This window comes from Argentina silus (assembly GCF_951799395.1).
Source record: "Argentina silus genome assembly, chromosome: 8".
NCBI classification, from domain to species: Eukaryota; Metazoa; Chordata; class Actinopteri; order Argentiniformes; family Argentinidae; genus Argentina; species Argentina silus.
The window spans coordinates 9477102-9501466 of NC_139662.1; the positions used below are offsets into that span (position 1 = coordinate 9477102).

Sequence of the window (24365 nt, forward strand, 5' to 3'; positions counted from 1 at the left end):
AAATATTTCTTTCAAATTCTATACAACCCAACACATAACTATCTATCGAAAACTCACGTTTTATTATTTGTTTTAGTCATTTGTGAAAGCAGAATTAGTGATGTGTGCACTTGCTGATTTGTGTAATCATGTCACAAATGTATTCAAAGCTATTTTAATCAACCTAAAATAAAAATGTACTTTATGAAACCTACCCTAGCTGCAATATTAAGTGCCAAGTGGGTCAGTTACAGTTACAGTAGGTACACATGTGTCAGTTACCTCTAATGGTTTTAGCACATGGAGTTGTATTTGTAATGGCTTCAGAACTGGGGTTCTTAAGCCTGATTCTCTCTGTATGGGAGAGGAAGCGGAGGTGGTCGGTGATGACGCTCAACCACTCCAGATATTGCTTCCCTCCGCAGTCTCAGCCCAGCTGCAACTGGCTGTGCAACACATGGACGCATATCCGACAGAATGTCGTACAGTGTCAAGTTTATCCGGTAGGCTAGTTTTGGAAACATTTCTCTGTTTTGAAGGCTTCCGTGGTCTAAGACTGGCACAAATTAGGTTAAGGTAGGCTAAGCACATATCATTAATTAATTCAACCTTTCTGAGTTTTGTTGTTTGTTTGCTTGCGGTGAGAAATTAGTACAAGAAGTATTTAAGATGTACTTGAAACTTCTATTTTGAAAATCATGGGGGGTAAAAACACTAGATATGAAATGTACAATTATGACGGATATGAAGACATGGTGAATGCTATTGTAAATTAGAGGAAATGTTTAGTTATATTTTCATTTTGTAAACGTTATCTGTCATTTCGATTCTGTATCATGATCGATTATCTTTTTCCAATTATACAGAAACAAGAGTACAAGAGAGAGCATAATGTGTTCATGAGTTTATTTGAAAACAAAGGGGGGAAATTAAACAGGGCTTAGTACCCAACCTTCTGTTCAAAATAAAGTCAGTCATTATAATATATTAAGGACAAGGGTTTGCGTTCAGAATTAGAAACCGACAAGTCTCTCCTGTAAAATGTATTTAAAACATTTACTGTCTTTGAAAAAAAAATGTGTCTATGCAATACTCTATTATTGTCTTATTTTCAGTGTGCCCACTTCTCTGGTTACTTCCTAGTGAGTAGTCTGTGTACAGTACTCAGTTAATCATCCGAACAATGTTTGGTTATGGACTTGGCCTAGCTGCTGTGTATTCAAGTGAGGTCTTGAATTGATTGATTGATTGATTTTATTTGACAATCAAAAACACATATCCTATAAAGCTGCTCCAGATATAGACAGAAAGTACTTTTATTTTTTACATACATATTTAAAATCATTGCAAATAAAACACAATAAAGCCAGAAGGCTTGTTTCCATTCTGGTCTTCTGTTTCCGTTGCAGTCCATTGAAATGTTTCTGCTCTATTGTTTCTCAGTGTTTAGTAGTATGTCACTTAATCTGACCATCTATTGTATTATATTGTTATTGTCACAGGGTTGGTAAGAGGGGTCTCAAGAGGAGACTGGAAGAAGTATGGATGTGCAACTGCCACTGCAGGGAGTGGAGGCTGTGATCGCACAGCAGAATGGAGCCAATAAGGGCCTGGACCACCCTGTCTGCCACGCTACCCAGCCTGCACTGTGCCACACTACCCAGCCTGCACTGTGCCACACTACCCAGCCTGCACTGTGTCACACTACCCAGCCTGCACTGTGCCACACTACCCAGCCTGCACTGTGCCACACTACCCAGCCTGCACTGTGCCACACTACCCAGCCACTGCCCAATGGGACCATCAGGGAGCATATAGGTAAGGCTATACATTACAACAAGAACATCACTTGTCTTTCTCCAGAGAGTTTAGTTGAGAAATAGCTTGTGTTTGCTCCACTGTTTCATGTTGTATGTTTGTGACTATTTGTATTGTTTGAGCCAAAAAGAAGGACAACAAACACATTGCCAAACATCTCAGATAGATGTTATGATGGTTCATCAATTTGATCTTCCACTTGGTTTGTTGTGACAGAGCCTCCCTCAGAAGAGGTCCCTAGCTCTGTCAGAACTGAGGACGTGGACAGTGACGACTCTTTGACAGATAGCGTCTCAACCAATGACGTCTGTCGCCTCCTTCCAAACCACACATCGACAAACCCACACAAAATGCAGAAAGGTAATGCTACTAATTGATAACTGAATGTTCTATAATGCATGAAAACCATTATTCACAATAGGCTTCTCCTTCTCCTTGATGGTTTATGTGTTGTACCGTAGACCCTGAATATTGGAAGAATAAGATCAAACAATTATGTATCTTTTTTTACTGAGGCTAAAAAGAGATGAATAGTTCTGGTAGAAATGTTCCTCATATAGAATGCCATGTTCTCCTCTCTTCTCTCACACAGAGGAACCTGCCATTGAGGACCCTTCATATAGTCCAAAGACCTCTTCCCCCAAGACCTTGGCCAACAGAGCCTCCTCCCATATCTGCACCCCTCCCTCTGCCTCTACAGGCCCGAAAGGATGGAACACGCCACAGTCTCCAAAATGTAATGGACACGTACATCCAAATAAAAAGCGCCTGCCTTCCACCACCAAGAGCCAGCAGTCGTTCAAAGCCGATGCAGCTCAAATACAGGAAGTTGCTGGAGATGGTGAGGGAAAAACTCTTGGTGTTTCACAACCCAGTCAAGCATGAATAAAAGGCAGTGATATCAGGGTCAAATATCACTTATACCGACATCTCTATTCCCTACCATATACTTATACAGCACTTACTTGTGGAAAAGAGAAATTATTGTTTTATTCCAGTAATTAAAGTTCAGTAGTTTACTGGTGTAAACATCTCGTGTAAGCCTCTACAGAACAACCTTTTAGCTCTTGAGCAGCCGTTTAAACATATGAGCACTGCTCTTATCTTAAAGCCACCTTGAGACATTCCCTTTATCACAGGGGCCAGATTCTCCTCGCCTCTCGTCTCCAGTGGATGATAAACAATTGTTGGTCTGTTTTCTTGAAACCAATTGGCTCTTTCAGCATGTCTACTGTATACTGTATATGCCTTATACATATTATTGTTGCTTGTTTTGTCTTTTATCTATTGTATTTGGTCAACATTATTTTTGTCTATAACTGCTTTCTTTTTAAAACTGTACAGCGTATTCAGGTGCTGTAAAATGCACTTTAGATAAAGCCTGACTTGACTTGACTAATATATCATATACTGTATCCTCCTCTCTCTCTCCTCCCCAGATTGCTGTGTGCACTGTGTCCTGGCCTGCCTGTTCTGTGAGGTTCTGTCTGTGTGCTCTGTGATGGCCCAGTGCCTGGCCTGTGGACAGGGCTGTGAGGCACTGTGCTGCTGCGGGGAAGGGGCGTCCGAGGGCCTGGCCTGTGGAGAGGACACCTGCTCAACACTGTTGGACTGTGGGATAATGGAGGACTGCTGCGATTCCTCGGACTGTTTAGAGATCTGTTTGGAGTGCTGCTCGATCTGTTTCCCTGCCTAGCCAACGTTGTGCAATAACGACCAACAATAACGACCAACAACCGACTGCATGGGACTTTTGAAGATAAGCTTTTATTGCGGTCTGGATCCAGATCTTAGGCAAGTGTTTATTTTGCGAGACATTAAGACAGTACAAAGCCTCATAGCCCTAAGTTAATCTTTTGTCCACTGCCTGAATGGACTTCAGAATGGTTTTGGTAATCCCACCCTAGGTTGAGAATGCTGCACTGATCATGAATTTAATTAATTCTCAAAAATGTAAGGCTTTAGCTAGATGACAAACTATATATAATATAAGCTCTGAATGATATTTGTATAAGCTGAATAAAGAATCTGACACTGCACAGTCAAGGAAATAATGGGATTCCTGTGTAGAACGCAATGTCTACAATAATACTATAGATAATTGAGAGTAATAGTTGATACAAAATGAGATATAGTAGTGGTCTGTAAGGTATCAACAAACCTATTTATTAATAGCCAAACCTATGATACCCATGCTCAAAAAGACTGAAATGAATGGACTCTAAGATGGCATGTGCTGAAATAGACCACGCACTGAGTTGCATGGCTATGGAGTGGAACCAGTCTGGTTCCTTTGGGACACTATGGAGTGGAACCAGTCTTTAAGAAACACCCTGGTTCCGTTGGGAGACTATGGACTGGAACCAGTCTGTCAGAAACACCCTGGTTCTTTTGAGAGACTATGGACTGGAACCAGTCTGTAAGAAACACCCTGGTTCCTTTGGGACACTATGGAGTGGAACCAGTCTGTCAGAAACACCCTGGTTCCTTTAAGAAGGAGCAGGAGGATGAGTATGGGCACTACATCATAGAGTTTTGTACTTTTTTTCCTAACAACTCAACAGTTACAACATTTTCTGTTACATCATTGTCCACCATTGTCAGGCTTCAGAAGAGTAGCCTATTGTTTTATATTTATAAATTATCACTGTGAAATAAACCACTGCTACATTTCATTTGATGGTGATTTGATTGGTCACAGAGGAATATTTAATTGTTTTCTTCTTCTATATGATGAATAATGTAAAAACAAGATGAAAAGATGAAAAGTCAGTGTTTAGAAGGTACAGGTTAATTTTCACCTCTACAGAACTGCTTTCCCATGCAAACTTTCCTCTTTTCTTTCCAGAAATATTCAATACCTCTACTGTTGTCCAGTCTCTTTAACATCACAGTAACGGGCAGGAAGTCTGCTTCTACTTTTGGATGTTAAGAATACAGTATCTGGCCTGGATTATGCATAGGGGCAGCCGGTGAATATTCTTCTGTGCCTGTTGAATTTGACAGCCTGTCTCTAGATGGCGTTGCCAAAACTAGCTCCAAGCTTTGTCTCTGTCAGCATGGCTCTCCAAACAGTATTGCCCTGCAAGCTCTCATTCTGTTGTATCTGGCATACTGACATTTTAGACTGGTTAGTTAGTTAATAATCTCAGATCAACTTCTATATTCAGATTAACCAGAAATAACCTGCTCCACATCTGTTGAGCAGCACAATGTCAAGACGGGTTGCTAATCTGACAGTGAAAAAGGTTGGCTAAAGCAGAAACAAATTGACCACTGGCCGTAACTGAATAGGCTTATCTTGAAAAACTTGAAAAAATAACTGCAGATGGAAAAACAAAACGTTATTTAAGTGAACAGGCAGGATGTGGGACATGCACGCACACACACGCACACACACACACACACACACACACACACACACACACACACACACACACACACACACACTGACCATTGACCACGGACCATTGACCACCTTGACCAACTACCACCTGTTTTCAAACACCCACCAGCAACCCGCTTCTTTTAATAACCTTTGGTAGAGTTGGCACTCCTATTACAGAGGAAAAAGAGATTCTGCTCAAAGCTTACCAAAATACACTCCAACAACACAATGGGGACATGATAGTTAAAACCCGAAAATCAATGATAATGAAAACCAGGGCTGGCCTGTTACTTTAGTATTCAGCAGGGGGCCGTAAGAGGCCTGGAGGAAGACTGTGCCTGGTGAGTGGGCACGGCACGGCAGGAAACAGAGCTCTATCCCTCCCACTGCACAGATCCACATCACAGCACATTGAACTGCTGGGAACTGGGAAAGGCTCCGCAGAAGAGCTGAGGAGACTAATAAGTTGGCAGGCGAACGTAGAGGTAATACAGTATCCATGGATGGATGATCTTCTGAAATGTTACAGCAGATGTTAACGGATATTGGGACTAGTTAAGGTGGCTGGGAAGAGGGGAGATGATATGTTCATGTAACAAACGTTGTATTGTATTGAATATCCATGTAAGGATCCAGCCAGAACCGATGCCAAAAATACACGACGGCGTATTGATTCCAATGAGCCTGTCAATCATGACCAGCCCCCTGTAGCTCTTCCCTCTGTCTACCAGGGGAGGCTGGTGGAGGTAGAAATCGGAGGACGGGCTCATTGTCTGACAAAACAAACAACATACTGTAGGTTACCTAAAATGTCAGTTTATACAAAATAGCTCTCTGTCAAATCACTGATAAATATTGTGTTCCTTTAAATCGTTCTCTACACCATATAGAGTAGCCTACAGCAGTGTCATGTCTGATCCAGCCAATGGGAGGATATGTCTGTTTGACTGGTCCTGGCCTGGTCAGAGTGGGAAAGGGACAGGAAGAGCTTGTTTATTGTAGCGATGTGCCAAGAGACCGACAACAGGAAGTGGAGGAAGTGACTGAAATGACAGTGCTGGCGGACACAACCTTCCCCTGGGAGCTTGGAGGGGCGCGGAGCCCAACCCTGCTCTGTTGCTCTGGTGACCCCAGGGCCAAGCCCCAGCGAGCATCAAAGAGGTGGCCGTCCACGCAGCCAGGAAACAGATTTCCCAGCGCCAACCCTCTCGGAGGCTCTGCCAGCCAGCTCTGGCCTGGCCCGGCCCGGCCCAGCCGCACCACGGGACAGCAGCTCATCATCGGCTTACTTTACAGCGGAGTGACCCATGCCACTCACTGATGGCCCGGAAGGAACCACAGCACAGTCCAAACCAACACAATCCTCATTAACACCTCAGTTTAAGGGACAGTATGTTCAGTCCTCTATATACAATATCAAATATGTATTTACAGTATATCCGTTGAACTGTATCCGTTGCACTCACAAGCCTTTGTTCAGATTAACATGAGATGTCATTTTGTTTGAGGGTGTTGATGCCATGTAAAAGTGACCGTATCATTCTCTTCAGTCTGTCAGAAGAAATGCTTATGTGAGTGCAATAAGGGCCTTATGAAGACACCGTCATGTTAGAGGAAATCAAGAACGCTTGATGTTACACTTATTGAAGGACAACAGCCTTTCTTTTGTTCTTCAACAAAACTGGAGAACAGAGTACTACTGACGTTGCACAAAACCTCATCCTTGAAAACACAACGGTTCTGCACATTCCTGCTGCACCAGAGGGAGAGAGACCACTAGACCAGAGGCAGCAGGGGCGGTCTGTGTTGAGGAACCAGTGGTGAAACAAGAACTAGAATTCTCCTGAGACAGGTTTTATTTGACATGTGACCATCACATGTAGGTCAAATGTCTCTGTCCACAAGCACACAACTTGACCTGACCTGACAAATCTGAGATCCTCTTGTCCACATATTCTGCTATCATCATGATAATCATGTGTACAGTGCGATGTTTTTTTGTCATTCTTATGATACCAAAGGCAAATTTCTGTCCATGGATGGACAATGGAGTTCTATGCTATTCTATCACACCTCCTCTAAACCAAATGTGATTTCCGAGATTTTCACAGCACCTGTGAAAATAGTTGCCTTTAGAGAAATAGAATAATGAACACCAATACCCTAATCTTAGCAGGAATACTAATTATCTCTCTTCTACAAACAGTTAAAGGGCATAATGCAGGGCCAAAACCAACACCCCATCACAGAGTCCCCTCTAAACAATTTAGGGGGACCACGCCTGGATCAACGAATATAAGGGCTCCCCGGGTTGGCCGCCCCGCCTGAGCTACACTCCAGGGAACACCCTCCAGCTCCAAAACATATCAGGTGTTATTAAAACACGCCATCTCGAAAATCAACCCAGCAGGGCAGTTCATGTAACACCCTCTGTCCAGCTCTCTGGCTCACAAAGCCCTGAGTTAAACTAACACAACTCTGCAAAGAGAGCATGAACCTCATCCAAAACTAATAGGCAGTTATGAAAAGGAAATAGGTTTATGAAGAAATTACTTCTAATTTTACAACAGGGAGAGTTAGGGAGGGAACAAAAGAATGTTACATGTGGGGCTGTAACATGAAGGCTTGGTTGTGTGCTGATGGATGCAGTGGATTTACAGTAGACATAAGAAATAAGTTCAAGTTCAAGGTTATTTGTCATTACATCATATACAAGCATACAGGGCAACAAAATGCTTAAGGCAGAGCAGCTCTACAACATCAACCAACAACAACAACAATACAGTGTAAGAAGTACATATTTAAACATAATCATCAACATAAAAGTAAACATAAATATAAGCACTAAAAGTAGTAACAGTAAATAAGAAAAGTAAAGTGTAGTAAGTGTAAAGTGCAAGAGTGTCAGTGGAGTGCAATGTCTGAGCAGAAGGGGTTGTAGGTATAGTCCATGGGGTGGGGGGTGGGGGGGGGGGAGAAGGAGCCTGAGGGCGGTCCATTCGGTACCGTCTGCCCGATGGAAGCAGGGAGAACAGGGTGTGACTGGGATGGCTGTTGTCCTTGATGATCTTCCCGGCCTTCCTAAGTAAGTCACTCCAGGCACTGTTTTGAGTTAGTGTAAAAATAATTCAGTACATTCCAGAAAGTCTTATAGTGAATGGACAAAATAAGCTTTGAAGCAACATTTCTGAAGAATCTTTTCTTTTCTTTTAATGACAAAACCATCACACCAAATGGAGGCAATGGTCATTACAAAACAAAGGTTATTCATTTACAACTATTCCTCATTATCTAACCTTAGTAGGCCTGTCACTGAGTTTTTAGCAATTCCTCTGCTGATATCTTTGATTGGCTTTTTGATTGAGGATGGTAAAATGGAAGAAACAAGGCTGCCCTCTGGTGTCGATCATGAGTATCACATTCTAGAAAAACCCAGAGCATGGTAGTATGCACTTAGCTACATTAAACCTTGCCATGAAATGCACTCTTTCTAGAATATTAACAGTAGCTGTATGTGGGCCGTTTATGGTTTACAGTTGAAGTTTAAATGAGGAACTTGTGTGAATTAAGACATTGTCTTACTTCTTTAAGACCAAGAAGGTGGAACAGAAGGTGTACTTTCAGGAGGTGTAGGTGACGTATCCCCTGTCCCTAGTGGAAATTATGCCCATGATTTTATGTTTATCAGAATTAGAGAATGTGTCACAATAATCACCTGAATTAAATACCACCCGTTTAATCTGTCATTAAGATTAGGTAACTGAGAGAAACCAAGAGAAGAAAAACACTCAAACCACGTGGCTCTGTTTTTATACAACTTTTAATCTTTCTTTAACATAAAGACTATTAAAAAAGGAAACAATGAGCAGTCAGGAAATATATTGCATAATGTTTCAAAGGTGGTGTGAAAGTAAGCAAGTATCAGACTACATGCAATATGACAATGTGTTAACTAGGAAAAAAAACAAGCAAACAATTGAGATACAAAAATCCCTTTCATGAAATCTCATTTGATCCTCATTAAATCAATACTTCCTTTCAAATGCAAAAGATTGAACGTAAACACTACCCACTGTATTTCATTCAATAGCATTGTTTGTCATGATCCCATTTCTACAGACAGTGAATTGTATATTCGGATAACCATCATCATCAGTTGGAGAGGGTTGGGTTGAGGGTCTATGGTTTTTGGATACACATCAAGACAACTAGATAAAGAAAAACGGTACGCTTCAGAAAGGAGAGCATCACATGAATACACATTGGAAAACAATTGTCAATAGTCAGTGAATTTCAATTCACCTGCAACCCTGCTGATGGCTACTGCATTGCTCTACCAACCGGATATAAATCTATGTATTAGAATCCCTCTTACAGGCTGGAGGTTTGGTTGAAATGACCAGCATTTACACACAGTACTCCCAAAGTACTCTTTTCCCTAAAACCATCAGATGTCTCCCATAAACCATAATACACAATCATACCATTAGAGCCAATAACATTGTAAATAATAGACATTTATATTTCATTAAAAAATTAATTAAGGCCAAATATATGCAATGCTACTGTATAACATAATATGGGAATATGTGTATATTATACACTATTTGTTAATAACTGTGTTGTTCCAGAACATGATGCTATAGTGAGTTATTTACAATATATATTTACACACAGACTAAAAAAAACAAAAAAACAAACATAGATTTGCATATTTGCAGAAGTTATAAAACTTATTTACGATGATTCCCTACTACTTTATCAGATATATACTGATGTATAGTATACTTTATACTGATGATAGTCACATGCTGCAAGTGTCAATTCTCAATTCTCATCCTCAGTTGTTAATGCTTTTCTATGAAAATACAAAAGAAAACACAATAAAGTTGGAAAAAAAGAACCATACTCAAAGCAATACCAATAAAACACATGTATCAGAATGTATGACAGTTAACATTTGGCTGTGGTTGGTTGTTAGGTCTGGTTTTCAGTGCAAGGACAGAAAATCAGTAAAAAAAAAAAAAAAGAAAAGAAGAGAGAAAAAGTCCAAATGAGACTGAAAAAGAAGCAATAAACAGATGGTGAATGTTCGCATGAGACAGCGTCTTACACTGTACATCTTCTGCCCTGCAGTCTTTCCTCACAACTTTGCATTGTGTGCAAGGTTAAAATGCATGACAGGCAATTAGAGTGTTATCACATCCCAGATGGAATGGATCAATTCAGACATGACAGCACAGCCAGATGACAAAGTGATCATGCATGAAACTAAAAAAAAACGACTTTTCATTTACAGAACAAAAACTAAATGAATCATGAAACTGTATGTCAAACTCATCAGATCAGCCATCACACAAGTGGCTATATTTCACTGTACATTAACCATAAATCATCGGTCGGAGAGACTGCAAGTTGTGGCAGTTAAAATGAGCCCTTATGGTCTTGTTGTAAGCATGACACTTCTAGCAGCTAAATGATGATCATCTTTTTCATCCCTGCAAACATTACACACGGAACTGGCTCTTACAAGTCCTTCTCACCACATCTCATGTTATTAAGTGAATTGGGTGAGTTTCCTAGAAGTATCATGCCCCCCCCCCCCTATTATCTGTCGTCCACTGCCCTACAGTGGACTTCTGATGACGCAAGAGGTACGAAGGCTTCCAAGAAACTGACCCTTAAAACTCCAGGTCAAAACTCCCAAGTGCTTAAAAGGAAACTACTGCCAGCCTTCACTGGGTCACAGAGAAGGCCTATGTTTAAAACCAGTTCTGAAGACACAGTGAGCCTTTTAGATGAAGCTGAGGGTTGAGACTAACACTGAGCTATCTTGGCTTTGAGGACAAAATGGTGCGTCTACAGATGCAGTGTTGGTAGAAACTAAAGAACTGTTTAGTCTCTGTGTCATCTACATCCCGTTTGGTTTTTCCTGAGGACATTTTGAGATACTTCGATTAGAAAAAAGCACAACCAACACAGGCTCATCAAGAATAATGTTAACCAATGAAAAGTGCTGAGCTATGATGTCTATTCCTGCTTATTAAAAAAAACACAGAACTATCCCTTTTTTTTTTAGAGGCTACAAGCCTTTAAATATGCTGAGGTCTCGTGCGTACATAAAAAAAAAATAAAAAAAATGGTATTGAATTCTAAATGCCGTATGTCTGGCTTTTTGAACACAGCATTCGTCAAAGTTCATCCTTGTTTCATTGAAACAATATGCCCCCTATCCTCTTTTTGCATATATACTGTAAACCTTTCAGAGTGCTCTTTGCTCTTCAAATAACTAGTAAAAAAAAAAATAGATGCATATCCCTAAATCTGATCCTGTATCGGCTACAATTAATTTTTGTTCCTTCAAATGCTATAAAAAGGTTTCTTCAAAGGTTTCTTTTCATCTCTATCTTCCATTTCGGTGTCTTTTCTTTTAAAACAAGCGTTCAGATAAAAAGCATGGAGTGCTGTTGCATTATCACCGAAAGGGGGTCAAGACATTTACGTGACCTCTGTGGCCTTAACTAAGAGTAATGTCAGCTATATGCAGTTGGATAACAAACAGCCTTTGCAGTTCACTGGAAACTTCCATGACTCCTCTCTGTGATAAATGCACAGTGTTGGCGGGGGGTGGGTGGGGTGAGGGGTCCTATTGAGGGTCTTTCTAAGAGTCTTTCTGCTTATCTCACTACAGCCTATCTCAGTCACAAGTCCTCCTCCATACTGAAGCTGCTCCTCCGGCTGCTGGTCTTGGAGGCTCCAGGGGAGACGGAGGAGAGGAGGGGGTCCGCACCCCCCACGGGGGACAGGACCCCCCCATCGTCCATCAGGATGTCCCCCATGTCCCCCAAGCCCATGTCAGCCATGAGGGCGGCGTTGAAGGCCGAGGCCGAGGGGTCGTCCAGCTCGGCGAAGCTCAGAGAATCCAGGTCCAGGGTGCTGTGCATGGGCAAGGTCATGCCCACGGGGGAGGCAGAGGCTGGCGGGGAGAGGAAGGACGAGGAGGAGGCGGACCGGGCCAGGCCTGGTCCGCCCAGGGTCAGCTTGGGCTCCAGGGACGGGGGTATGCTGAGGAGGGCATCGGAGCCTTGGGATGAGGAGGCAGGGGTGGACAGGCCGTTGATACGAGCCTGCATCTCCAGCTCCTGTACGGCAGGACAACAACACCAGTCAACTCTCACACACAGAGGCACGAATGGGGTCTTTATGTCAAATCATGAGTCAGGGGCTGCCAGGATGTTTAACTGACCACATGACCTTACCAGGAACAACTCTGACCCCCCCCCCCCCCCCCCCCAGCCCTGGTTGCGGCAGGCTGACCTGTATGCGGAGCAGCAGGCTGCGGTTGGAGTGCTCCAGCTTCCTCTGTCGCATTTCCACCTCCTTGGCACGCTGCTGCTCCTTCTGCAGCTTGCGGATGTAGTCGACCGAGGCTTTCAGGATGGTGCCCTTGTTCCAACGCATCTCCCTGTCTCCGTAGCAAGGGGGTCAGTGAGGAGAAAGGCACAGGGGGTATGATTAAACAGTCACCCCACACACGCATGCACACACACACACACACACTCATTGTCTTACACTGAGTTTTTCCGAAAGCTTCGTAGCACTGAGATCAGCACAAGTCAATTGAATGACGCGTAAGATATATGTCAATGTGCGCAAGATGATATTCGTGCTACGAAGCTTTCAGGGAACTCAGCCCACATGTTTTGATGCTGATGTGTACCCATCGTTTTGACTGAACTAAAGTACTTCAGAATTCCAGTATTGCCATTGTTTGGGAAGAGACATGTCAAAGTCATGCCTGGAGACGTTTCGTTTCTATCCATAGGTACTCACGGGTCGCTAGACTTTGGAATGAGAGCTCCCAGCTCTTTGATGCGGTCATTGATGTTAAACCTCCTCCGCCTCTCAACTGTAAAGCAGAGTGACATGGTCCATTATAACCGGATGAACAATGAAACAATAAAAAGGTCATAAACGTATGATGTTTAACAGTCACCCATAAACAAATCCGGACTCACTGAGGTTGTGGTTGTCCTTCTTCTGCCGCTCCTTCATCATAGCTTTAACCTCTACGTCTGCAAGACCAAACGAATGGGCATCAACATTCAGGATTGTGTCACGTCTGCGTCAACAGTGTTGATGTCTCACACACACTGGTGTCACACTCATTAAGGACAAGAAGCCTACATCAATATCAGCCAATTATGGTTCCGCCAATGATGGTTCAGGATGGAGTGTGGTAGACATTTCCATACTACAAATACAAAACAGGCTAAAAAAAAAGGTGGAAGTCTATGTTTCGAGGATGTTACATTTAGCTCACTGAGCAAATCTGAGAAAAATGGGAAGTGGGAACGAGTGTGTGGAAATGTGACAGGTTTATGGCTAAGGGAGGGGAATGCTGACTAATTCAAAAAGAAGAAGAGAGCAGGAACTACAGAGCAGCAAAATAGAGAGAGAGGAGGGAGGGGGGGTGAGAGGGAGAAGAGAGAAAGACAGGAGGGTAGATAGACAGAGAGAGACAGAGAGAGAGAGAGAGAGAGAAAGAAAGGGAGAGAGAAAGAGACAGAAAGAACTAAAGAGAGAAAGAGACAGAGAAACAGACACATTAACTGAGATAGTAAGAGATTGGACTGACTTAGTGATGAACAGTGTGTACCCGAGATCTCTCTCTTGACGTTGTGCAGATCAGCAGGACAGGAGTTGCTAACGGTGATAGTCGGCGTGGCCATCCCGGCACTGCTGTACACGTCAAGGAGGTTCCCTGGCAGCTGGAAATGGACCAATCACAATATTCAGACAGTATCCAGGCGGATAGACGACCAATAACAACATTCACATCATGTCCAGGACGATAGACACAATCAATAAGAACATTTAGACAGTGTCTAGGTAGATAACCAATATTCAGACATAGTATCAGACATAGTATCCAGGCAGATCGACAACCATTCAGAAAGACTTGTTCATTCCGAGTAGGATCCTCAAGCAGAACCCACCAGAGAAGGCATAATCTGCTGTGATACGAGTTCTAGATGACTCAGGCGAATCAGGACTCAGCTTCAATAATAACCTCCCTCGTACCAAAACGTGGAGAATCTGGATTCCAATGATATCAACATACTGTGACAGGCAAAGCATAACTCCCAGTCACTCTAATCTCCTCTGCCGCGTCGACAGTTTCACTTGAACAACATAGACTTCGTACATTGTCTCAAATCCAAAATAACATCATCAAAGTAGCAACACAGCAATCACTATGAAGAATTGGAAGAAACAATCGACACACAACTCTCCAAACCTGATGAACGCACACTGTCACTCACTATCAAGAACACTTTTCGAGACACAGCAGCTTTGCAGTACAGTCAAAACTCATTGTCACAGACAATAACAGCCAACATCAAACGGCTGAAAAATGCAAAGATGTTTCGATGCACTCAATGTGTCTTTTTCAGACATTCCTCTTTCCAACCATGCTGAAGCTTAACCATGAAGCTTAACCAGCTTCGTTTTCAAAGGGTTTGCCATGTGCAGTCATCTAATCTCAACCGTGGCTGTAGAGCCACAAACAAAATGAGGAAATGCAGCATTCAGTCATATGTACTGTAACTACTGTAGAACGTACAAATCCATTCAATGAAAAACCGAGAATATTCAGACAAACTCAAACACCTCTCACCAATGAATCAGAAAAACAAACTATTCTTACTCCCATCTCTGACAAAGTCCATACATCGACGGCATTTACCTCAATCTTATTTCTTTTCTTGTCATGCTCTTGCAGTAAAACTAAAATCCTCATCTTTCTCCTATGAACCGCACATTCAGCTTCCTCTTTCTCTTCGGTAAAAGACAGTTGAGAAATGGGGAAATGTCTTTAGGGGAAAAAAAAAAAAAGCCCTCCCCACGGCTATCTGCTTTTGACACGCAGCGTAGGGTCAGACCAACTACCGTCCTCCTCTCCTCTCCACTCCACCCCCCAACCCCCCTCCCCTCCTCCCCTTCTATCCTCTAGCACCATGAAGCCTGCTGACCCCACCCCACCCTACCCTACCCTACCCAGGCCTGGCCATTGTTAGCCATGTGTCAGAACTATATGTTTACTCCCACTGCCTTGTTGGGATTCCACTGGCTCTAGCACACATTCAACTGCCCAGGTCCAAAAAACCCAATATGCCACAACAAAACCAGCCCCAAACATACAGACAGCACAATGAATGTGTTGTGAGGATCCACTTTCAGGGAATAATCCCAATGCATTGGCTTGCAGTGATATCAATAATGATAAATGTACAGTAGCCTTTGTGTATTCGATTTGAGAAATTAGCCTAACAAATCATATAAGTAATTGTTTCGAGTTAAGACTTGTTACCGATGTTAATATATGGCTTATTTTGTTTCTTTGGTGGGACATTTTTGCTACCTACCGTGTTGGGCAGCTGCAGGCCCGAGTCAATCAACGTCAGGAAATCGTGATCGTTCAGACTGGACTCAAGACTGATGATGTCATCAATCACATCTTCCATCTACGAGATAAAAGACATAAAATCTGCGATCAGCAAAGGAGGGAAATGGACAACACTCCAACAAAAGTGAGCTGGCACTGACAAAAATCACATCAATATTTTCTGAAAAACTAGGCCTGACTGACTGACTCCTAATGCCCAATATGGATTTCATTATTTTTTAAGGTCAGAACATAAATACTGACTAATACACTGTATGTATCTAACATAGAGTGGGTGTTTGGCCAAGATTCCCTGTTAAAGCTTGGGTGAGACATAGAACCAGATTCAGCTCACTGCCATATGTTACTGAGTCACACGATGGAAACCTTACAGAAACACTCGACACAGCAGTTTATCAATGAGGCTCCAGACAATAAAGGGAGCACCGAGTTAGACCGGGTTTTTCTCCTCAATTTCTACAAAAAAAGACTGAGTAAGACATTCTTAACACGTTGACCGTAAATGATTAAGGTCTTCCTCTAAATCCTCTTTCCCCTCTTCCCTCTCTAGGCCTCTCAGCCTACGAAAACCTAAATGTCTATTTAATGTGTTTGACCCTCAGCTAATGAAGGGCAAATACACACACTGACACAGAAACAGTTGCAGAGAGACAACTGCTTCACCAAATGTTTTAATTGGCAACCCGCCACAGTGCGCTAAGCGTGCAGAGGTCATTAAGCAGCTTGTGTGGTATTTGACAGCACAATGTGTTACCGTGCGCATACATAGAAGGTGCAAGGTGCAGTAGAGGCATGCTATTGTTAATGAAAGGGGAAACTGATTTGTACATTAAAGGAACTGAAAAGGCTTGTGGTTTCTCGTCATGGGAGAAACGGCCATAGACATTTGATCGGTAACAATGTGAACGGCTGATAACTTTATCATTTCTGAATGTAGCGCAGAAAGACGCACATGTATAGTCTCATCCCATTCCATATGGTTGGATTCTTGAGGTCTTGACTCTGTTATTCCCCTCACCTCATGGTACTCTCTCATAAGGGTATTGGCAAAGGGGGAATTCACACAGATTTTCATCCCCCAGATCTGGAGACTATTGGATAGGTTTAAGCTATATAGTGAACATTCCACCTCCTTGCCTATACATACAGTCAGTACAGCATCACTCCAAAGAGGCCAGGGCCCTGTGGGAACAACTGTACACATCTCTCATTTGGGGCCATGAAAACAGCCTATTTAAACTATCTTTAAATTAAGCCAATTTTAAGAGCTAAAAACCCTGACTTGTCCCCATTTTTTTCAATCCAGTTTGAGTCGCTAGTTTAGACAACATGTCCCGTGATTATTTCCAGACGTTGGGCCCGGTGGAATGTGCCAGATATATAGAAAAGTTTAACAAGTTTAAAGTTAGGCTTGAAACATGTCCCTCCGCTTGCCATATTAACATTGCTAGTGCTAGACAAACAAGGAGGTGACATAACTGGCTTTTACAGTTTTACCACTGGGATTTCAACTGTGGTATGAGTAGATATGTTATGCAGTCCAGGACCTACCTCCTCTTTGTTGGAGCTGAGGCTCAGCACAGCCAGAGGGCTGCTGGGAGTACTGCTGGCTGCTGGCGCCAGCTCAGGGGCTGAGCCAGATCGGGGCGAGGGAGACACCCCCAACGTCTGATTGGTCACTTTGGTTCCAAGGGTTGTGGAGAGGTACTGCTTGACCTGCTGACGTTGGGCCTGCTGGATGTGGTACTTGGTGGGGTTCTCCAGGTGGGTCTGGACCTAGAGAGAGAGAGAGACAGGAGAGAGAGAGAGAGAGAGAGAGAGAGAGAGAGAGAGAGAGAGAGAGAGAAAAAGAAAGAGAAAGAGAAAGAGAAAGAGATTCGTCCATGAGAGTTGGGAAAGAGTTTTCAAATTCCATTCAAGTACTAAGTGAGAATAACCTCTAGACACGGCACACTACAGGAAGTACACAGGAAATTGGTTACAAGATTACAAGTAAAAAATACAGTCATTACAAAGATCCAGATGGGTTGTGACCTACCTTGAGCACCTCCACCGGCACCTGTGCAGGGGGCGGGCGGGCGGAGCCGAGGGACATGGAGATGGCAGGGGAGGAGTCTGTGCTGCGGATCTGAGCACTGGTCGCCTGCTGCTGGGCCTCGCGTCGCTCCTGGTCCCTCGCCTGCTGCCGCATCAGCTCCTGGCGCATCAACACCCGCGACGTCATGACTGAGCCGGCCGAGGGGGAGGAGGCAGCCTGGGTCAACGAGGGGCTGCCGGGGGTCGGAGGAGATAAACAGGTGGAAGTCAGTCAGTTGGGACTAAAGACATTTGTTTGGTTTGTTGTTTAAGGAGGGTGTATAGAGGTGCAGATAAATCAACAATGAGGCAACATGTTTCTTTCCTTTGTGTACTGCAGTACAATAGGCATGTGCATCAAACAGACCTGGGGGCAAATACTGTACATGTCTATAAATACTGCACATATTTAGATTGGCAGTTGCACTTTTAGGTTCCATTAGTTCCATTGTAGCGTCAACTGTATAAAGCGCAGCTCAAGTGTATGAAAGAACTTGATGCGTTGGACCCTGGTCTACAGGCAACGACTAAACAAACCCAAAGTGATAGTATGAGAAAATTCCAGCCTGTTGCAAGGTCAGTTACATTCGGCAGAAGAGGAGGTCAGTTTAAAAGAGGACATGTGAAAGTACTGTGTGTAAAGTACCGAATTGCATTTCACAAGACTGACTCCAGGTCACAATGGTGATATTTCCTTTCAGAGAAATAAACACCAATTCCTGCTTACTCAATCTCTGGGAAGTCCCTGGATGGAAAAGACGGTATCAGACCTAAAACCCAACACGGTCTCACAGGGGGAAGTCTCTCTGAAGCAGAGGTTCTCACCTCAAAGAGACATTCAGTCTGCACTCTAGGATACTTTCTAGTACTTACTTTAAAGAATTCAACACGCTTAGTAATCATCTGGTATCAAATGGTGCCTAGTGGTGTTTATTAGGAAGACTCTCAAAGAAACAAACTGGTAATCCATAGGTTAGTATTATTTTGTTGTTACATTTCATCATATTTAATTTTGAAACTTAGAACTATAGTATTGAGACGTCACCTTCATAATACCTAACACTACAACAGAAATAAAAAAATTAAAAAAACGTCCACGCAAATGTCAAATACACCTAAACAACTTCCTACAAAGGCCTATTTACATGACACTGTCATCACAAAATAAACCAGTCTGGTTCATCCCAACACGTTCCTATGTTAGAAACACTATAAACAGAAAAACCCTCCTCCTAGGAACCTTTCAAAAATGTCATGCCCTCAGGAACCGTTGTAAACATCATCCTTCTATAACAGCCATTCTGAATTCATGCTGAGTCACTGGGAAGTCCCTGGGCAGACGGAGCTAGGATCAAAACAGTAACCTGATCCTCTGGTTCACTGGAACCATATTCGACTGTCATCTCCCCCAGAGAAACATGCTCAGACAGGCCAGGCCCATTACACAGCAAACAGTAATGCCAGGGGACAGAGAAGGAGAGGAGGAATAATAGGATAAAGAACAGAAAACATGTTTTGGTGAAGTTTTAGAGATATGAATCTTGTGTCTGGTCTGGCCTAGATAGGAACAAATAGTGTGTGTGTGTGTGTGTGTGGGTATGTGTGGTAATGGGAGGGGGAGTCAATGTTCTCACGCTAATTTGTACAAACACTTGTTTTTCACATTGCATTACTTTGTGGGTGGAAGTTCATTTAGAGCTAGGAACACAACAACAATTCCACAGAGGGCTTTACTATACTCTGGAAAGTGTGTGTGTGTGTGTGTGTGTGTGTGTGTGTGTGTGTGTGTGTGTATCCTTTCTGTAGAGTGACCAGTGCTTACCTCAGAGTGATGGGTTGGCTCTTCAGCTGATAGAAAGTGTCTGATTCCGAGGGGAGGATGCTCTCAACCTCAATGTCAGCAACTATTCCTGACTCTGGCAGCAGAGGCTCCACACTGGGAACAAAGATAAATGAATTAGATACAAATACTGCATAGAAAGGTGATTTGAAAGATCCCCATGAGCAAAGAACAGATAATACTTTACACTGAATCCAATCTGTATCCTACCCATGACAACAACAACATCCAAACACAACATATCCTCTTTGACTGTGATAGCGGGTAAGTCAGTGTCTTGCAAGGTTAGTTCACATCGCATTATTTCAGGATGTTCCCATCACTTGACAAGGCCCAGGCTGAAACTTGTTCTACACTACATTAGTGGATGGGTGCGGACAGGTGTGCTCTGTGGTGTCACAGACGTGCAAAAATAGACATGAAGGTCTAATAACTAAGCACAATAAGCACTGTATGAGAATGTCACAGAGCATTTGCCGCCTGACTAAATCCTGGTCGTTTCAGCACGTCGACTATATGTTCCTACATGAACATATAATTGTACAACAGTAGAGTTGAAAGTACACAGTATAGATTGCTACATCAATAGGCCGAAATTCCTTTCATTTGATGTCAACCCCAAGTTCAACAATCAAACTGCCTAACAATGGGCCTAAATGGGGACTATTCAACTCCATTCCAGTACAACCACAGTCCTGCTGGTTTTCCAGCTTGCTTTAAAACCACTAATGCAGTCCATAGTAAAGAGTCTAATGCATTGTCCGAGGTCAACCCTTACCGTACCTCTCAGCTTACCGATGCCCTGTCATGGGCCGATAGATCTGAGAGAACTGGAAAGGTGTACACATTCAGATCTACAAGGAGTGTGTCTAGATACTATTTGTCTGGGTATAAGATAGGATATACTGTAGATTGATTTCCGAATATATCGTACCGTATAATGGTATTGGTAATATCTGTTCAAATATAAAAGGTCATAGGTGATTCAGATATTGACCTATTCAATAATATCGTGGACAGTATCCTGTCTATGACTGCAGAATACAGTTTTTTCCCCAAACACATGAGATAAAATGCAGCTGCCTGAACACGTACTGTAAACCAACTATCCAGTCAAACTATATTTAGACAAAATGAGCGTTACAAAACGTTTAACAAGATAATCCAATATTCCAAATGAACAATATTATCTCTAGCATGGTGAAATTTGTACGTTTACTCGGCAAATAGGCCTAAATCATGCAGGTGCAGTTAGTAGCCTAGCCTTGGTAAGAGGGGGGGAGATACACCCCGGATCATCCCCAGAATGTAAACAATGAGTCCCCCGCCAAGATGCCAAATTCTAGAATTACACAAGAGGAATGCCATGCGTTGACAAAACGAAATTCCAGCTCCTATGAGTTCAGTGTTGATCTTAAATGCGGCATCAAAAACGTTCTTCGATTCCTATAGGCTACTCACCAATAAATAGCTTTAATAGGAGAAAGAATAACTGATACGATGACAGCACATAAACTCAGCCAGATGGACCCGAGCGATCGACTTCCATAATCGGTCCTCGTATGGGATGATTTCACTGAATTGTATTCAGTGTTTTCGTTTAGGCAGAGGTGAATATGGTCAATAGAACAACGACAATAATACTGTATCAAAACAATAATTTCCCTGTTTTTTTACAATGTTAGACTCGGAGGCCATGTTCGTTTGCCATCGATCTCAAAGAGGACGCACTGCTTGGCTAACCTGCTTGGCTAACCAGACCGAAATGGATAAAACGACACTATCAACATTCAGCTGTCCATTTCCCATCAAAAAATCCGTTACGCCTCAGTGACCAAGCGACGTTAAGAAACATAAAGAATGGTCGTCGTGTCCTGTGAAAATCAGCTTGCTAAATGGTTTAAGTTGCGTAGCCGACAGCCCGAGAGGCATCGGTAGAGTTTCTAAAAATAGGAAGCCAGTGAGTGAAGTCAACCTTCACTACGGCCGCCAGAGGGAGTAGTTTCGCATCCCTTCTCTGTCAGACGCCTCTTGACAATCTGAGACAGTTGGAACATTGTAAATACCTATTGCAACACTGTAACTAATCGGACCGCAGCACTGGAAACATGTTATCAATCATAATCACACATTCCATCAGCAGTTGATACAGTGTAACAGCCACGACCCTTTATCTCTCCGATCTGACAGAATGTGAACAACAATGCACACATGCTGACAGCAGAGGCCCAGAAATACATAATACAATAAACACAATCAGTTTATCAGGATTGCAGAACCATCTGATATCAGTAAGAGGTAGAGATAGTTTGAGCTATTACTTATCAGATGATGCCTTAGATCGACTGTATTACTGGGACAAAGGGAAAAGATAGAGCAGTTGGAAAGAAACAGCTAGACAATTATTATTCAGTGCCTCAGGTAATGTTTTTCATCAAATGCTTCTCAAAGGCTTGTGTCATTTTATGATTGCCATTACCGTTACCTGACTGAATTTATACTATTGACCATCTACAAGCATTTTATTCAAAAATGACACCTTCTAAACCTATAGCGGCAGTTATAAGCCTTTAATAATAAAAAAAGAAGAAGTATGGAACAAAGGAAAAGAGAAATAATAGCTTCAAACAACAACCACAACACCGTCTGGGACTAATCTGGGGATCTGGTGCTATGAGTCTACGGTGTTTTCAGTCAGGGAAAAGGCCGTACTTTAGCTCAGCTTCAGCGTCATAGTCGGTCAGTGCTGGCAAACAAAACCCCCTTTAGCAGCCTCAGCACCCTACATTCATAACAGGCCTAAGATCCAACTAGAGGAAGCAGAGAAAAGCCATAAAAAGGAGCTGAGGAGGAGGATTTGCTGAGTCATATCCTTAGATACAAGGTCCACAGGAACAAGGGTATAGTAGGGAGGTGCCGCTGTTTTATAAGGGGGGTATATACAGCACATTCCACTCATAAAGGGTCATTTGGTGTATATCCAAGAAATCTGAGAAGTTAACTAGTGTCATTACGTTCATTTAGCCTACAAGAAGTGTTCAAATGTCACAATGTTGTCACAATGTTACAATCAGTTTGTAGATCATTGTCCTTAAAATACTCACAGTTTTGCAATGTGTCTTTTATACAACATGTGGACATTGGAAGTCTATGGGCGGCTATGTTTAGTCCAAAGCTTGCTATACTCTAGGTCTGTTTAAACTATAACATGAAAGCAAAGTCTTCCTCTGTGTTGACACAAATGCACTTTGATTTCTGAGTTCAGGTCAAGGTAGCAGGTATGCAGACACACATCCCTCCTCCCTCCAATTTGTGTCTTTCTCGTGGAAATAACCAATGTGTTTGCATGCAATAGCATGCCCGTGGTTGTTTTGCACACCAGATGAGATGAGCTCAACAAATATACCGGTAGTACAAGTCCTGACACAACCTTTGACAGAGTTCTGGTTTGGTTTCATCAATATCGGCCAAAGGCATGCCATCTACTGAAATAGCCAAGGCACGAGACACAGGATACATGATAGGAACAGGCATAATAGGAGGGTATACATGAGAGAAACAAACTCACGACTGGCATTGTGTGTAACCCACATGACATTTAATATCTGATCATACAAATCTGTTGTGTATGGTTGAATTTATCGTCTACATTTGGGGATGTTCTCTTCCTGGGGGCTATAGAGCTGATGGCAGAATGATTCAGAGTTGACTTTGTCTAAATTCATGTTTATGTTCCTTTAATGTATGTATTATGTCCTGTCTTTCCTTTGACCTATTTGTGAGAGATCCCATCCAGATACAGTACATGATGGCTGGGTGAGAGTGAGAGAGGGATTTGCATCCCTTCCAGTAAAGGAGATAATCCCAGTGCAGGATGAGTCACCATGCAGTTTACAGGACAAATTAGTGACTCTGTTTAGACAGAGTTAAATAGCTGTGTAATTACAGTAGATAATCTAATGAGTTGACCTGAGATATTATGATGTAATAACAGTGACATGAATGCAAAAGGGAAAGAAAAAATGCCAACCACATCAATCAGACACCTGGAAAGTATGAAATATGACGGGGGGGGCATACTTATATCAATGGGGAAAAACAGCCATTCAATTTAAGATGCTGCAATACTGCATACTACTGTATGCTAGATAAGAGCAAGGATGTTCAATCAAACAGGTTGTTGTGGTTGCTGGTTTGCTGAGTAGGCAACTACATTTGACTTTATCAGATTACAGTGCGATGTTATTATCTGACTGACCTGAACAAATTGACAGCTTCAGACGAATCAAGAATCACGAAGACAGTCTGCGGCTGCTCGTGAGGCGCTCGCTGTATCTGGAGGATTTTTTGATGGAGCTCAATTTTTCCTGTTTCTTCGCCCCACTGCTCTGGATTTAGGGCAGACATTTCTCTACCAAAAAAAAAAGACCACGTCCTCAATAGACTGCAAACTCTACTTTACGCAATGTGAAACTAGCCCCCCGATCTATATGAATTTAGCTCACTTTGCTTCGCAATAGAAAACTGTCTTGCTGATATCAGGACTTTTTCGGCAGTCCGAGTGCCTACAAAGGCAACAAACCCGAATCGATGGAGAAGGAATGTCAGAGACCAGTGTCACGACGCAGCGCGATGTAGGACCCAAAAGCGTTCCGGGCTGGATGATCAAATCACTCCTCCTCGAAGCATTCTATTACGGGAAATGGAAATGAAAGTAGGGGAAATCCGAGCTGACGTCACCCACGGACCAAGGATCAGCCGAGAAAAGATGGACAAGGCAGCGGTCCAATGAT

The 24365-nt window shown here is 42.7% G+C and overlaps 2 protein-coding genes across 3 annotated transcripts; one reads left to right on the plus strand and one right to left on the minus strand.

The window, feature by feature from the left end:
• Window positions 1-420: 420 nt before the first annotated feature.
• Window positions 421-22663, plus strand: LOC310808313 (uncharacterized protein). Of its 2 annotated transcripts, XR_014554355.1 has the most exons (6): window positions 421-555; window positions 1482-1797; window positions 2014-2157; window positions 2390-2638; window positions 3237-4386; window positions 22654-22663. XR_014554355.1 is itself a non-coding variant. In XM_083675146.1 (5 exons), the coding sequence occupies exons 2-5, from the start codon at window positions 1521-1523 to the stop codon at window positions 3491-3493; spliced, it is 927 nt and encodes a 308-aa protein (XP_083531272.1). In that variant the 5' UTR covers window positions 421-555; window positions 1482-1520; the 3' UTR covers window positions 3494-4460. The 2 variants fall into 2 exon arrangements, 1 of the variants encoding a protein (XP_083531272.1); XM_083675146.1 differs by lacking the exon at window positions 22654-22663 and having other exon boundaries at window positions 3237-4460.
• On the minus strand, window positions 8987-24214 carry tfe3a (transcription factor binding to IGHM enhancer 3a). The gene is made up of 10 exons (XM_083675147.1): window positions 23831-24214; window positions 19555-19668; window positions 17695-17926; window positions 17208-17432; window positions 15616-15714; window positions 13845-13956; window positions 13204-13260; window positions 13019-13094; window positions 12503-12650; window positions 8987-12327 (listed from the first exon to the last, which is right to left on the minus strand). The coding sequence occupies exons 1-10, from the start codon at window positions 23977-23979 to the stop codon at window positions 11887-11889; spliced, it is 1653 nt and encodes a 550-aa protein (XP_083531273.1). The 5' UTR covers window positions 23980-24214; the 3' UTR covers window positions 8987-11886.
• Between the last annotated feature and the right edge of the window lie 151 nt (window positions 24215-24365).

Bases quoted from the DNA above. Each gene is read 5' to 3' on its own strand.
- tfe3a (XM_083675147.1), bottom strand. From the start codon at position 23,979: ATGTCTGCCCTAAATCCAGAGCAGTGGGGCGAAGAAACAGGAAAAATT. The intron at 17,927-19,554 runs GTAAGCACTGGT...GACCCCCGGCAG, and splicing joins AGCCAACCCATCACTCTGAG to CCCCTCGTTGACCCAGGCTG. The intron at 13,261-13,844 runs GTACACACTGTT...TTGGTCTTGCAG, and splicing joins CGTCAAGAGAGAGATCTCGG to ACGTAGAGGTTAAAGCTATG.
- LOC310808313 (XM_083675146.1), top strand. From the start codon at position 1,521: ATGGATGTGCAACTGCCACTGCAGGGAGTGGAGGCTGTGATCGCACAG. The intron at 1,798-2,013 runs GTAAGGCTATAC...TTGTTGTGACAG, and splicing joins GACCATCAGGGAGCATATAG to AGCCTCCCTCAGAAGAGGTC. The intron at 2,158-2,389 runs GTAATGCTACTA...TCTCTCACACAG, and splicing joins CCCACACAAAATGCAGAAAG to AGGAACCTGCCATTGAGGAC.